Raw genomic sequence first — 16,088 nt, forward strand, 5'->3', positions numbered from 1 at the left:
TGCATAACGTTCTTTTCATGTTTCTATGTCACAGTGCAAAAATGGGCGAAATCGGACTACAACCACGCCTACTTTCCATATAACACCATTTTAAATTCCATCTGATTATTTCACTTTCCACTATGCAAATCAGGCAACAATGACTGTATCGGGATAAAACTTTGCGTGAATAATGCGATTAAAGTATGCCACCTTGTGGCCAAAAATTGTCTAAATCGAACCAAAACTGTTTAAGCCCCTAAGTACTAAATATGTGGACCCCAGTGCCTATAGTTGACCTTCTACCGAAAATATCAGCCAATCCACAAAGAAATCTCAAACGAGTATACTATTTGACTTTGCGAGAGTATAAAGTGTTCGGTTACATCCGAACTTAGCCCTTCCTTACTTGTTTTTCTTAATTTTTTAAAGAAAACGGTAATTTTTTTTTAAATACATAGAAATAATTTTTTTTGGTACCACTCGCTTATGTACTACAAAGCACAAAAAATCTGCATCTTTGGTTTTGGCACTTAACCGGGATTGACTGTATTTGTCAAAGAATTTACTTAAGTACGTTCGAATTTTTTGTACACACATTGACTTTGCACTTGCCCATATGCGATGTATGTTTGTAAGAGTGTGTATGGCACATCTCCGATTTTCTACCAACAACACAATGTTGTGACGCTTTATCGTCGCGTCAGTTCTTCGACAGATTGACTCTTTGACATAAAAGCAAAAAATGTGGTAACGGAGATTTCACATGAAGTAATGAGTGTACATATCTACATAAAAATACATACAAATGTGTAAACGATATAATATATGTATGTCCTGTTACATATGTTTACACATGCATTTGAAAAGAAAAATTGAAGCATGAATGTGAAATACCGACGGCAAAACACAATCCTGTACTTTTATGACTCCATAATGGTGTCAAGTACAATTAATGAATTATTTTAAGAAATATATCAAAATACTTTATTAGTAATAATTTAAAAGTATTTTGATATATTTCTAATAATAAAGTAAAAATAAATTAACATAAAATAATAAATAATAGTTCAATAAAAGGAATATGTTTCAAATAGCATATCAATATTCCCAGTTTGGCATACATATTATATTATCTTCAATATTCGCCGTTTGGTTATGTTAAGAGAGCGTATGTTTACAGATTCACCGCTGTTATAAAAGCGAAAAATGTTATTTGTTTCTCGTGCATCTGTGGTGAACTCCTTGATAAATTCCTACAAATTGTTCGCTGTCGAACCTGCACCTTCTCATTGTTTTAAGTTCTCTGGATAAGCAAACAAGATGTGTGGGCCCGCTCGAATGCTGCAAATATTAAAAAAAAAAAGTTTACAACTCAAAATTAGTTTACCAATGAACTTGAAATGAAACTTCTTTTTCATAAGGTCGAAAACAGGTACAAAAAAAAAAAAAATATGACTTAAGTACTAAAAGCTATGCTATATATCCGAATAATATTTTCCGCGGGGAGCTGTCATTATAAAAAGAGCCAATATTAAACACAACGAAAAAGACTACATACTTACAGATGAATTCGAAGCAATAGTTGTAACAGAGAACTTAAATGAACGAGAAGTTGCAGGTTCGACAGCGAATAATTTGTAGGAATTTATCAAGGAGTTCACCACACATGTACGAGAAACAAATAACATTTCTCGCTTTTATAACAGCGGTGAATCTGTAAACATACGCTCTCTTAACATAACCAAACGGCGAATATTGAAGAAAATATAATATGTATGCCAAACTGGGAATATTGATATGCTATTTGAAACATATTCCTTTTATTGAACTATTATTTATTATTATTTTTAAGTTATTTTTTGTTAATTCATTTTTACTTTCTTGTGAGTTATTAATAATAATTTAAGCATATTTTGATATATTTCTTAAAATAATTCAAGTGCTTGACACCATTATGGAGTCATAAAAGTACAGAATCGTGTTTTGCCGTCGGCATTTTCATATCATGTGTAAAAATATTTGTAAATTTCTCTACAAACAACATATGTATGTAGATATGAACACTCATTACTTCATGTGAAATCTCCGTTGACACGGTCAACCAATGATCGAAGCTCACGTTCTTCGCTTTTATGTCAAAGAGTCAATCTGTCGAAGGACTGACGCGACGACAAAGCGTCACAACATTGTGTTGTTGGTAGAAAATCCGAGATGTGCCGAAAAATAACCGAACGCTCGCCGATTGTCATCGCTTCCCTTGCCGCTCTAACAGCTTTGCCAACAAATCATTGTAGGTATGTATGTTTTTATATGAACATGCATACATATTGACGAAGATTTTTGCCAGCCACGGAAAAATATTTTAGAATTGTGAAATATTTTAAATCGACAAAAGTTTTGTTGCCACTTTTGTCATTGTTTTCTGTGTTTGCAGGGTTGTCAGTTTTCCCTTTTAGAGGGATAATTAGAAAAATGTTCAATTTATGATTTCTAGCTTTTGCCATCGTAGCGAAAAGAGGCGTGTTGGCAAAAGCCTGCTCGGGGAGATGTGTAAGGCGTTTGCTTTTATGAATGAAACGACTTAGCTTATTGCTTGGGCGCCAGCGTTCATGAATGAAAATGTTGTTGGTGTGTGATTTACTACAAATTTAGGATTTGTCAATTTGGCTGCCATATTGATTTCTGGTGCTGATGCTATTTGAGACAACTCTTGTTTTTGTACAACAATGTTTGTATTTTGCGTATTGTCTGACGTACTTACAGTTGTACGCCTAAATGTATGTAGATTTGTGTATGCATTACTTATTTTGCGCGGTCGTACGCATATTTGTACATACATACTTACATATAGAGTAGTGCGCTCACATGTTTTCATTGATAATTGGTAATACTTATATTATTACAAGTATATTATATAATATAACATGATGTACATACATATGCACATACCTAAATTATTAGTTCTGTAACAACTGAAATTAGAAAATTATGAAAATAGTAAAATAGTAAAATATCATTTCTTGCATAATCTTTCACATTTGATCAATGTAGCATTTGTGCGAAAATATCATATTTTATCAATTTTTCATCATAAGAATCGTTTATATGGCAAAAAATAATCCTGCATATGTGAAGTGGCATTTGTATTTTTTGTTTTCTCATTCATTTCATTTCATTTTTCTCTTTATAATGGGAGATACGTAATTTGTCAGAGAACGTTGTTATAAATTCTCATGTCTGTTAAATCAGAGCATATACTATAGAAAATGGTGAACTCCCTGATCGGAATTTTTCAGCGCTGTTAGCTGTCCAATCGAGCATCATACAAAATTCAATTTGCACCTTCTCGTTCAGTTACGTTCTCTGATGAAACCAGAGAACTTAAATGAACGAGAAGGTGCAGGTTCGACAGCGAATAATTTGTAGGAATTTATCAAGGAGTTCACCACACATGCACGAGAAACAAATAACATTTCTCGCTTTTATAACAGCGGTGAATCTGTAAACATACGCTCTCTTAACATAACCAAACGGCGAATATTGAAGAGAATATAATGTGTATGCCAAACTGGGAATATTGATATGCTATTTGAAACATATTCCCTTTTATTGAACTATTATTTATTATTATTTTTAAGTTATTTTATGTTCATTCATTTTTACTTTATTGTGAGTTATTAATAATAATTTAAAAATATTAGAAATTAAATAGAATTGTGTTTTGCCGTCGGCATTTCACATTCATGCTTCAATTTTTGTTTTCAAATGCATGTGTAAAAGTAGTTATGTACGTATTATGTCGTTTGCAAATTTGTATGTATTTGTATGTATATATGTACACCCAATTTTTCATGTCAAATCTCCGTTGACACATTTTTTGCTTTTATGTCAAAGAGTCTATCTGTCGAAGGACTGACGCGACGACAAAGCGTCACAACATTGTGTTGTTGGTAGAAAATCCGAGATGTGCCGAAAAATAACCGAACGCTCGCCGATTGTCATCGCTTCCCTTGCCGCTCTAACAGCTTTGCTAACAAATCATTGTAGGTATGTATGTATTTATATGAATATGCATACATATTGACGAAGATTTTTGCAAGCCACGGAAAAATATTTTAGAATTGTGAAATATTTTAAATCGACAAAAGCTTTGTTGCCACTTTTGTCATTGATTTCTGTGTTTTCTGTGTTTACAGGGTTGTCACTTTTCCCTTCTAGAGGGAACATCAGAAAGATGTTTAATTTATGATTTCTAGCTTTTGCCATCGTCGCGAAAAAACGTTTGGAGACAAACGCATGCTCGGGGAGATGTGTAAGGCGTATGCTTTTATGAATGAAACGACTTAGCTTATTGCTTGTGCGCCAGCGTTAATGAATGAAAATGTTGTTGGTGTGTGATTTACTACAAATTTAGGATTTGTCAATTTGGCTGCCATATTGATTTCTGGTGCTGATGCTATTTGAGACAACTCTTGTTTTTGTACAACAATATTTGTATTTTGCCTATTGGCTGACGTACTTACAGTTGTACGCTTAAATGTATGTAGATTTGTGTATGCATTACTTATTTTGCGCGGTCGTACGCATATTTGTACATACATACTTACATATAGAGTAGTGCGCTCACATGTTTTCATTGATAATTGGTAATACTTATATTATTACAAGTATATTATATAATATAACATATTGATGTACATACATATGCACATACATAAATTATTAGTTCTGTAATAACTGAAATTAGAAAATTATGAAAATAGTAAAATAGTAAAATATCATTTCTTGCATAATCTTTCACATTTGATCAATATAGCATTTGTGCGAAAATATCATATTTTATCAATTTTTCATCATAAAAATCGTTTATATGGCAAAAAATAATCATGCATATGTGTAGTGGCATTTGTGTTTTTTGTTTTCTCATTCATTTCGCTTCATTGTTCTCTTTATGTTGGGAGATACGTAATTTGTCAGAGAACGTTGTTATAAAATCTCATTTTTGTTAAATAACAGCAAATATTACAGAAAATGGTGAACTCCTTGATCTCAATTTCTCAGCCAACCAATCGAGCATCATACAAAATTCAATTTGCACCTTCTCGTTGTTTTAAGTTCTCTGCTTGGACACCAACTCACTGGCAAACAGAAACGCGGAGAAATATTAACACTGGCTGGGAATACTTTTAAGAAATGCTATCTAAAGTTGATAATTATGTCAAAATAAGTTGTAATTTCGAGCTAGACAACGAAATTTTGAAATGGGCAAACACAAATAAATATGCAGCTTGGAGTAGTACACCAATTATAAGAAATGTCACAGCAGATTATAAGTGTACCAAGGAAATGGTAGTAGAAAAATGCCGATTTCGCTGGGAGGGGCCTCCATCTGATTCCATGTATGTTAAAAATAGAAATCTTAGCTAACGTCTGAAGAGTTTATCTAACGACCATAAAAATGATTATTCACTCTGGAAATGTACACCTACCTTTTCTCGACTGTCAAAGTTCAGGAGGTCTGACGTTTAGCAATTGGAAAATTGCCAGATTGAAATCCTACTGAAAAATATGTGAACAGAGAGATTTGTTGCCGCTGTTGAAGATCACTAACAAAAATTGGAAAACAATAAAAATGGAAAAAAACGCAAAACTGAAATGTTTGTGATGAAATGAAAATATTAACTGTCAATTAAAAACGATAAAAAACATTTACTAATTGAGAGTTAATACATTTTTTCACTCTTTAAGTATTAAAGTTCTAACAACAGTTGTTTTAATATATAACAAAATCACAAAAATGGATTTAAATAGTTTTTCCATATGTTTAACGGATATATGTATAATAATATTTAATCTTAATAAATGTTGGGTATTATAATTTAAATTCCCTAAAATAATTATTTTCCGATCTGGCTACAGTCGAAAATGTTATAAAATCGCTAATTTCGAGGCGCTCTCACACTGGAAAGAGTTGGGCATTCCATTATCCCTGCTTGAAACCATATGACACATAAAATGCAGCTGAAATGGAGCCTCATAATTATGACACCGAAATCCCTTAACCTGACGATCTGCAGAAATAAAAAATTTTCTAAAAAATCAATTGAGCGAAATAACAACAGCTTTCTAAAAATGTTTAATGAAAAATTACTGCTGTGTTACATATAATTGACACATTTTTTTATGCTTTTTTTTTGGTGTTAAAGTATCGTAAATGTTTTTAATATTAAACAAATTTGAGTTTTTTCTAAAGGTTTATTCCTTGTATTATATAATAGATTTAATAAGAATAAATAATGACGAAAATTTTAAAACTGTGGTGTAAGCTTTTTAAACGGCTAGACAGAGATCGTCCATATTTGTATAATTAACTTTTGCAGTTTCATTATTTCCGTCATTATACTTAAGCACCTTTTGAGTGAATAAAGGATTATATTTTTGGCACTTAGGACGATGGAAAAATATTCTGCCATCTGGTTCTATCCCATTAACCTTTGTTTCGTCACTCTACAATACGTACATTATTCAAAAAATTTAAGAATTGGTCATGATGAGTTCTGCCAAAAATCAATAGTTTTGAAATATTTTTTTTAAAGAGTGGTTTCTTCTTCAAAATGGGCGCGAATAACTTTGGCAGATTCAAACGTCTCCTGACAAGTCCACAGATATTTTTAAGCCAAATGATTGATCACTGTTGATCATTCTTACTACATATTAGCATCATCCGTACCCCCCTCCGTTTTGCATAGTCTTGGCTTTCGAATCCTGCCTTTGACCAACACATGGGGATCCGCAACAAATGTTTAATTGCAATGTATATTCTTTTACGAGAATTTTTCATTATTTTAGAAATTATGGCCACATTTTTCCCTTTTTTTATATATTTTCCAAATAATTCGACTTTCTTCCATCGTGGTATATTTTTCAGATCTCATTTTATATATATTTTATTTACTTATTTTTCAACAAAACAATAAATGACGCTTTTCTATTTACTTCTTTGAGTAATACTTCTGCAAAGTAATATGTGCCATTGAGGTGTCCATTCAAAACCAGCTTTGACAACGCTTCGTTAGGGTGTAACCGAACATTTTATACTCTTGCAACCTGCAGGGATCAAAACTTAGGAGATTCCTTCAGGTATTGACAAAAGTTGATATTGAACAAGAGGGAAAGGCTAAGTATACTCTTGCAACTTAGAAAGATCAAAGCAGGGAAAATACTCGGTTTGCTAGAATCAAATATAATAAAATCAATATACGTAGTCAGTGGAGTCGGTGTAATTCATAAACCAATTTTACATACATATTTCGGCGTTAAACTATATTATGTCCAATATTATACATTCAGGTGATTTTGTTAAAATATCTTAAATATTTACCGCTGTATAAGATATAAAGTCAAGGGGAAATAAGGGTAGTATTGAAGCGATATTATCTATATTTGTCATTACCACAAATAATTAACGGAAAAAGATGCTCTCTGAATTTCATGAAGGTACTGCACATCCCTACAAAAGTTAGCTAACTGGTTGCTAATAAATTATCAGTAATTAATGAATTTGTTATCCGATAGATTAATATTGTTCTAGCCTAGGGAATAAAGTAAATATAACTCCTCTTTCAAAACACGTCGGGGTGATTTTACTGCTCTAATTTGCCAACTATTTTGGAAAACTATCTGTTACTCATTGGTTAACACTATCTACTACATAGGTTATTTGTTTGGTTAGCCATTGGTTACAGAAAACTGGTGCATCGGTTACCTCGAGACTTGCTATGGGTTATGTGTTTGATTAATCATTGATTACCACTATCTAACGTATCGGTTACCTTTTTCCTTATAAATAAAACAGTTGAAATTCTTATCTTATTTTTGTATATTTAACATTTTCTTAAAGTTGCATGTTTAAATATTATGGTTCAATTTTAAAAATTTTTTAGAATAGATTTTAAACATTAGTATTTATGCTATTGACATATTAGTATATTTTACAAACGAAATTTTCATTCTTGCAATAATTTTTTGGCTGAAACTTATATATATATACTATATAACAAATTTTTTTTTTTGATAATGATTCTAATTAAACAATAATATTTTAAATTATTTAATTTAGTACTTAATACTATTAGGAAATTTAAATTTTATAATTTAAGAACAAAAATGGTGGTATTATATATATTATAATTTAAAAAATTAGGCTATAATATTTAGCATTCTACTTAACATAGACATGTTATCTACGGCGGTTACCTTGGTTTTCATGTTAAGAAACGTCAAAAATTATACTGATATTTTAATATATATTTTGTTTACTTCCCGTAACATTTTGTTTGGTTACCTTAACATCTGATAACATTTTCTAACCAAAGAGGAAATTTTAGGTTAAGATGAAGAAATCTTCCACTTTCTTTCTTAATAAAAATTCAAATAAATAAAGTATATATACTTTGTACATATTTAGCATAGAAATATACAATATTGGCCAGTTATGATTTAATTATTCATAATTATAAATTATCATAATGCGATATATGGCCTCAATTATAGGCCAAAAAACGATAGAAGATACAAAAGACAAACCGTAGAGTACAGCATTAATTTCCTTCTCAACCGATTTACGCATAGCCACTATGCCCAACACTTGAAATATTTCAATCCGATACGCAGAAACCATGGCCAAATGCGTGTTGGATTGAAATCGGGCATAGTAGACATTTTCGAATTCTTGATCCTCCGAGATGACAGTCCTCTGTGTAAAAATAGTAGTGTAACCTTTCGCATGGTGGTGTGTTCCAAACTACACAGCACATTCTTAGCCTTTTCGGCGTCGCGCGCCGCTCTGCCAGTAAGGAATACTGTTAAAGATTTTCTTTAGACACCGCACACCCAATGTAATGATTTTATATTTTACAACACACTAGCAAAATGGAAAGTGTTGAGTGTCATCTAAAAACACTTCAAAAACACACAAAGATAATTAATAGGAACTTAATTTCAGCATGATGTGGAAAATCTTTCGCACATTTCAAATCATGCGTTGCAAATTACAACCTAGAATCACCATTGAGTCCTCTGCAATTATATGTTGACAAATATTTAGAAACAACATAAATTTCAAAAACTTACCTTTTTTATAAACGCCTTTTGAATATATAAAACAAAAATAATAATATATAATTTAACAAGCATATCGAAAAGGCGCTTACCTCAAATTTTTTTCTAATAATACCCATTCAAAAACTTGCATGATTAATGTTGCTACTCTTACAACAGAATTTTCTTTTTACAAACAAAAAGTTAGTTTTGAATATGTAAGAGGTGAAATTTTACAAGTTTAGTAGTGGATTTTACTTATTATAGTTCCCCTTAATATTGCAATTTGGTGTACTCAATTACAGCCTGGTATGTTATTGTGGAGATTAGTTAAGGCGCTGTATAAGTTTCCGACTATTTATCTTGATTAGTTTCAGGTGATACAGACAACCGTCAGGTGAACAAAACTATGATACTATCTAGCAAGATGTTGCAAAAGTATAAAAACACCTTACGTTGTTTGTGTCGCTTAAAACTAATTATGATCTAAAAACGCCTGCGGCAGAAATTATTATTACGCAGGATAACCTCATGACCATATGACCACATACGTATCTAAACCCCAAATTCGTGGGTTTCAATTCTAAACTTTACCCACGTGTAACCCCACCAATTTATAATAAACTTGAAGTATTGATTTAATTGTAGGTTGGTATTGAAGCAGTATCTATGATGATGATGGACAAATGCAAATGTCATGGAGTTTCTGGTTCTTGTTCAATGAAAACATGCTGGAAGAAATTATCTGAGTTTAATGCAACAGCAACACTATTGCGACAAAAATATAATGAAGCTATTCGAAAGGCACCTAACTTGCGTACAATACGACGTAATGCTCCCATAAACCGGTTAAAAGGGTTGAAACAGAAGAAAAGAAAAGTAAGTATTTCACTTAATTAACGAGGAGGGTTTTTGTAATACAGTTTCCTTTGTTAGCAATCACAATATACGACGCTGTACTATCTTGAAACTTCCCCTACATATTGCTCAGTCACCAAAGATCGGCAATGCTTGCATCCAGATAACTGTGCAAATCTGTGCTGCGGACGTGGATACACAACTCATGTTTTCAAGCAAGTAGAAAAGTGTCGCTGTCGTTTTAATAACGGACGATGTTGTCAACTCATTTGCGATTATTGTCAACGATTTGAAGATAAATATTTTTGTAAATAAAATTTCTTTAAGTACTTATTTGCATTATGTATATGAATCTCAACCACATTATTATAGGTCTGTTTTTCGTTGAGATTTTTCCACGAAATCAGTTATTTCATCTTCCATGTAAAGGTTTCATATTTTAGAACAGAAATGCATAATTATATGTAAGTAAGCAAGATGTACCCATTGCTTACATTATTTTTAAAAAATAGTGACAAAATGAGTATAGTTGAAACATAAAACGAAAAAACGTATGTAGTTAAAACTGCAGTAGTTGGTAAAATATTTACAGACTTATATGTTTTTAAAGTGAAAATATGAATATAAATGAAAAACAGACCCATAAATATGTAGTTACTATTTGTAATTAGCCAGAAATGAATGCATATTTACTTTCTAAGTAGAATTTAATTCCATATGTATTATATTGGTAATAAGAATGTTCACATAACACTCAAGCAGATTGTAATTAATATAAATTATCAACCATATCCGTAACCGTATGGATGCAGATGAACAGTTTGAAAGTCAATAACTTCTGTACATTTAAATTGCATAATTAATACGCTATTTCGATTAAAAACTTAGTGTAAAGATTTTTATAGCAATACTATTTAGCACAAAAAAAGCTTTCTAAAGATTTTATATTTATTTCATATAAAAAATAAAATTGCTGCTTTGAATAATTGTTTCTTTTTTGACAGCAGTCAAGGTATTTTTTTACCAAATACAGTGCTGTCGTCCCAGCTAGAGACCCCCCTCCAAGGAACCGTCGCCCACCCTGGGACCGCGTTTGCTTTACTTCAGGGTGGCGTTCCATTTTTCTCATTGAGAGATTAAAGGTAGCTTCGCACCACCGGCCTGAGGTAGTCGGGTATTCTGAAGCTTTTTTAGAGAGCGTCGATCAACCACCCACCTCAACCGCTGTTGAAAGCGTTTCGGACATCTAAGGTCGCCAGCAAAACTATTCTTTTGTACTTATAACATCTGCGCTGTGCGGCTTCTACAACTACTGATGACTCCTAAAGTTGACCGGCCGGGTCTAAGTCCATGGAGTCTGGGGGAGAGGCCTCTAGCTTCGTTGATGGCCGCTTCGAGTCTGGGTTTAAGTGGAATTTCATAAAGCTTTCCCGCTGTGCCGAGCATGCCTAGTGAACGGTATGCTGATGGCTAGTTGAGATCTCCTTTTCAATTACTGATTAGGGCCAGCCGTTGGTTTTTCTAGAGTTCAAGGAATATTCCGGCTTCGAAGCAGGCGTTGTACATGTTCAGAAGTACTGCCGGTCGCTCTGCAGCGATTATTTTAAGATGGAATTTCCGGGTCGGGTGATTTGTTAGTCTTGAGCTTGCCTGTGGCCAGTTGCAGCTCTTCGAGTGGGAACCGAGGGATTTGGGAAAGCCTTATGGTCTGTTCTGGATCGGTAGGCCTTTTTTCGTGTGTGGGAAATAGCGGGCTTACGATGTGGTCCATTTTGACAGCAGTTAAGTTAGGTGGCTTAACTCGGACTCTGAGTGTTTTCATTACTATTTTATACCCGAGTCTCCAAGGGCTTTGTTAACATACTTGCGTAGTTCCTCCCATTTCATCTTTTTACTCCTCTGCGCCTGGATCTCGTTTACGATCAGAGCGCGAAGACATGTGCGTCTAAGTTGGGCGATATTTGCTGTCCACTAATAAACCGACGCCCTATGTTTGCTGTGGGAAGCTTTGGGCATTGATCCGTTACAGGCTTTTGTTATATTAAGCATTGTGTGCTCGACAATTTTCCTTGCGGTTTTGGGAGAGCTGCTGAATGGGTTCCGCTCGTCTATTGCGGAGATTAATTTCGAATTTTTGAATTTCGAAGCATTCTAACTTCGGTTGGCGGTATTTTTTCTCTGGTTTTTAACGTGGATGCCGGTGTCAATCTCGAAGGATATGTACTGCATATCGCTTCCAGTGTATACCTCTAGTACTCTCCATTCCTTTATTAAGCCTGCCATACCTTCTGATGATACCGTGATGTCCGGTGTAGCTTCCTCGCACCCTGGTCTTCTGAACGTAGTTGCGGCTCCTGTGTTTAGCATTATTTTAAACGTTTATACAATGTATGTACAAATCAGGTTTAATCTTGTTTAACCGCTTACTTTTGAGCTCAGATCCTATGATAACTAGTCCCAGAAAATTACCTTCCTTAAAAAAAAAGTCGATTCTTGAGTAAGTAGGTAGAGTAGCTGACTAACGACGCACCTAAGCCCATTGTGATACCACAAGGATTTAAGTCCCCTCATTCTATTGGCTTCTCTCTGAATTACCCCGTGCTTCCGATGAGGTTCATCAGCACGACAAGTTTTATATGTACAACTTCCGTGAGCTTTACAACCGCTTGGAAGATGTTTAATCAGAGAACTTATAACAACGAGAAGGTGCAAATTGAATTTTGTATGATGCTCGATTGGTTGGCTGAGAAATTGAGATCAAGGAGTTCACCATTTTCTGTAATATTTGCTGTTATTTAACAAAAATGAGATTTTATAACAACGTTCTCTGACAAATTACGTATCTCCCAACATAAAGAGAAAAATGAAGCGAAATAAATGAGAAAACAAAAAATACAAATGCCACTACACATATGCATGATTATTTTTTGCCATATAAACGATTTTTATGATGAAAAATTGATAAAATATGATATTTTCACACAAATGCTACATTGATCAAATGTGAAAGATTATGCAAGAAATGATATTTTACTATTTTCATAATTTTCTAATTTCAGTTGTTACAGAATTAATAATTTATGTATGTACATCAATATGATATATTATATAATATAATAATATATTATCAATTATCAATAAATACATGTAAGCGCACTGCTCTATATGTAAGTATGTATGTACAAATATGCATATGACCGCGCAAAATAAGTAATGCATACACAAATCTACATACATTTAAGCGTACAAATGTAAGTACGTCAGCCTATAGGAAAAATACAAACATTGTTGTACAAAAACAACAATTGTCTCAAATAGCATCAGCACCAGAAATCAATATGGCAGCCAAATTGACAAATCCTAAATTTGTAGTAAATCACACACCAACAACATTTTCATTCAACGCTGGCGCACAAGCAATAAGCTAAGTCGTTTCATTCATAAAAGCAAACGCCTTACACATCTCCCCGAGCATGCGTTTGCCTACAAGCGTCTTTTCGCGACGATGGCAAAAGCTAAAAATCATAAATTGAACAAATTTCTGATATTCCCTCTAGAAGGGAAAAGTGACAACCCCTCAAATATGAGTATTAAAATATTTTAGAATAAAAGTGACAACATAGTAAATTTGTCGATTTACAATTCAAGAAACTTTTTAAAGAAAATATGCAATATTCCTCTGATTTATGTATACAGTAAACCCCGGTTAAGTATCACTCTTCCAATCCCTCTTATCTGCCGGTGTCTTGCTGTATCTCACTTTTTTTTTCTTAATTTTTTAAAGAAAACGGTATTTTTTTTTAAGTACATAATTTTTTTTGGTACCACTCGCTTAAGTACCACAATCGCTTATGTACTACAAAGCACAAAAAATCTGCATCTTTGGTTTTGGCACTTAACCGGGATTGACTGTATTTGTCAAAGAATTTACTTAAGTACGTTCGTACGGCACATCTCCGATTTTCTACCAACAACACAATGTTGTGACGCTTTGTCGTCGCGTCAGTTCTTCGACAGATTGACTCTTTGACATAAAAGCAAAAAATGTGTCAACGGAGATTTCACATGAAGTAATGAGTGTACATATCTACATAAAAATACATACAAATGTGTAAACGACATAATATATGTATGTCCTGTTACATATGTTTACACATGCTTTTGAAAAGAAAAATTTAAGCATGAATGTGAAATACCGACGGCAAAACACAATTCTGTACTTGTATGACTCCATAATGGTGTCAAGTACAATTAATGAATTATTTTAAGAAATATATCAAAAAACTTTATTAGTAATAATTTAAAAGTATTTAGATATATTTCTCATAATAAAGTAAAAATGAATTAACATAAAATAATTTAAAAAATAATAAATAATAGTTCAATAAAAGGGAATATATTTCAAATGGCATATCAATATGCCCAGTTTTGCTCACATATTATATTCTCTTCAATATTCGTCGGTTGGTTATGTTAAGAGAGCGTATGTGTACAGATTCACCGCTGTTATAAAAGCGAAAAATGTTATTTGTTTCTCGTGCATCTGTGGTGAACTCCTTGATAAATTCCTACAAATTGTTCGCTGTCGAACCTGCACCTTCTCATTGTTTTAAGTTCTCTGGTTCAACTAACTATGGTGGATGGCAAAGTCTGCAATGCCTTAACTGAAACCACATCTGCAAAATGGCATATATGTATATGATATGCCAAGGCAAATCTACTGAGATGAACGTTATTGATAAAAATAATATTGATAAAACAAAAATCTGAAAAAAAGTTCGAAGAGACCGCTATAAATATGGATTGTCTCCAATACATGCCTACATTCGATTTGAATCGAATTGAAAAAAAGTTCGAAGAGATCGGTACGAATTTGGATTGTCTTCAATAAATGCCTTCATTCGATTTTTAAAAAATTATCTTCACGCTTCTTATAGACTTGAAGTCAGACAATGGTGTATTGGCTTAGAAGAAAAAGAAATTCTAAGAAGTAAGCAAAATATTCGGAGCGACTTGCGTAAAAAAATAGGTTTAATCGTCGACAAACCAAAAACAGATGGTAGTTGAATTAACAGCTGAAATAACATAACATAACTGTAAGCCTTATTATCCGGGTATAAAATTAATGTGGACAAATTTAGAAAATTTTCTTTAGATACTGCAAACGAACCAGCCTCCAAGTATTCCTGGCATTATCTTCCTTCTTCAATGTCATTCCATATGTATTAGTTTCAATTGGGCAGCTCTCTAAAAAAGCTGCTTAGTCGAGAAATAAGGACGTTAAGACATATCGACTGCATCATAGACGAAAGAACTCACGGGTGGCTACAAATCAGGTTTAATCTTATTTTGCAGAGAAGACACTACCTCCCACTTGGTTATCTATTTTGGAACCATCAGTATAGCAGCTTATCCCTGTGCCTTTGTCCACCTCGCTCCTTTCCCACTCTTCTCTAGAAGAGAAGGCAATGTTGGAGACAGAATTAAAATTCAACTTTATAGGATTTCAAAAATCCATAATGATGGGAAGAAGCGCGAATTTGTTAAGTATCTTAGAATGACCCATGTTACTGGCGACCAAAAGGGAGCCAATCATTCAATAACATTTGATACAATGTTTAATGAATGTTTGCTGCTGGTGTCATACTTCATGTCAACAATCTCGAGAACGTTGACTTTAGTTAACTACTTCCTCCCTCAAGCTGTTGAATCGGTTTTGTTTAGGTTTCGACAGCCCTTTGTATTTCCTTCGACGTTTGTCTTTTTTCAAGATTGGCTTGATGATGATAACGGCACAGCAAGTGATACTGAGAGCAACACAGTTTGCGGTCGAACCAAGCCTTATGCCTTATGACTTTAATTCGGTTTTGAAATCTTGGATGACGTGTAGGTTCTCATTGTTCATTCTATGGATTTGGGACATGCTTAATACTGGATCGTGACTGATGATATTGAGTAGAGGTGACCCTGCTATGCCTGGCATTACTATTTCAAGCTGGTTCACATATTTTGTGTCATTGATGATTGCAGTGGATCGGAATGGGATGAGATATGTCCCGTATGTAATAATCTCTGAACCTTCGTCGGTGCTAACTTTGCTGTGCTCTCGTTGATGACGATAATGCTGTGATTTATTTGTGTGATGGGCT

The 16,088-nt window shown here is 33.4% G+C and overlaps 1 protein-coding gene across 2 annotated transcripts in view; it reads left to right on the forward strand.

Moving 5' to 3' along the window:
* The window catches only part of Wnt4 (Wnt oncogene analog 4), a 149,610-nt gene extending 138,742 nt beyond the window's left edge, over positions 1 to 10,868 (forward strand). For both annotated transcript variants that reach the window (XM_070106466.1, XM_070106467.1), the window contains exons 4-5: positions 9,730 to 9,960; positions 10,018 to 10,868. In XM_070106466.1, the coding sequence (XP_069962567.1) occupies positions 9,730 to 9,960; positions 10,018 to 10,254 (468 nt within the window). In that variant the 3' untranslated portion in view covers positions 10,255 to 10,868. The remainder of the gene's footprint in view (positions 1 to 9,729; positions 9,961 to 10,017) is intronic.
* The last annotated feature ends 5,220 nt before the right edge of the window (positions 10,869 to 16,088 follow it).

Source organism: Bactrocera oleae, chromosome 3 (assembly GCF_042242935.1).
Source record: "Bactrocera oleae isolate idBacOlea1 chromosome 3, idBacOlea1, whole genome shotgun sequence".
Taxonomy (NCBI): Eukaryota; Metazoa; Arthropoda; class Insecta; order Diptera; family Tephritidae; genus Bactrocera; species Bactrocera oleae.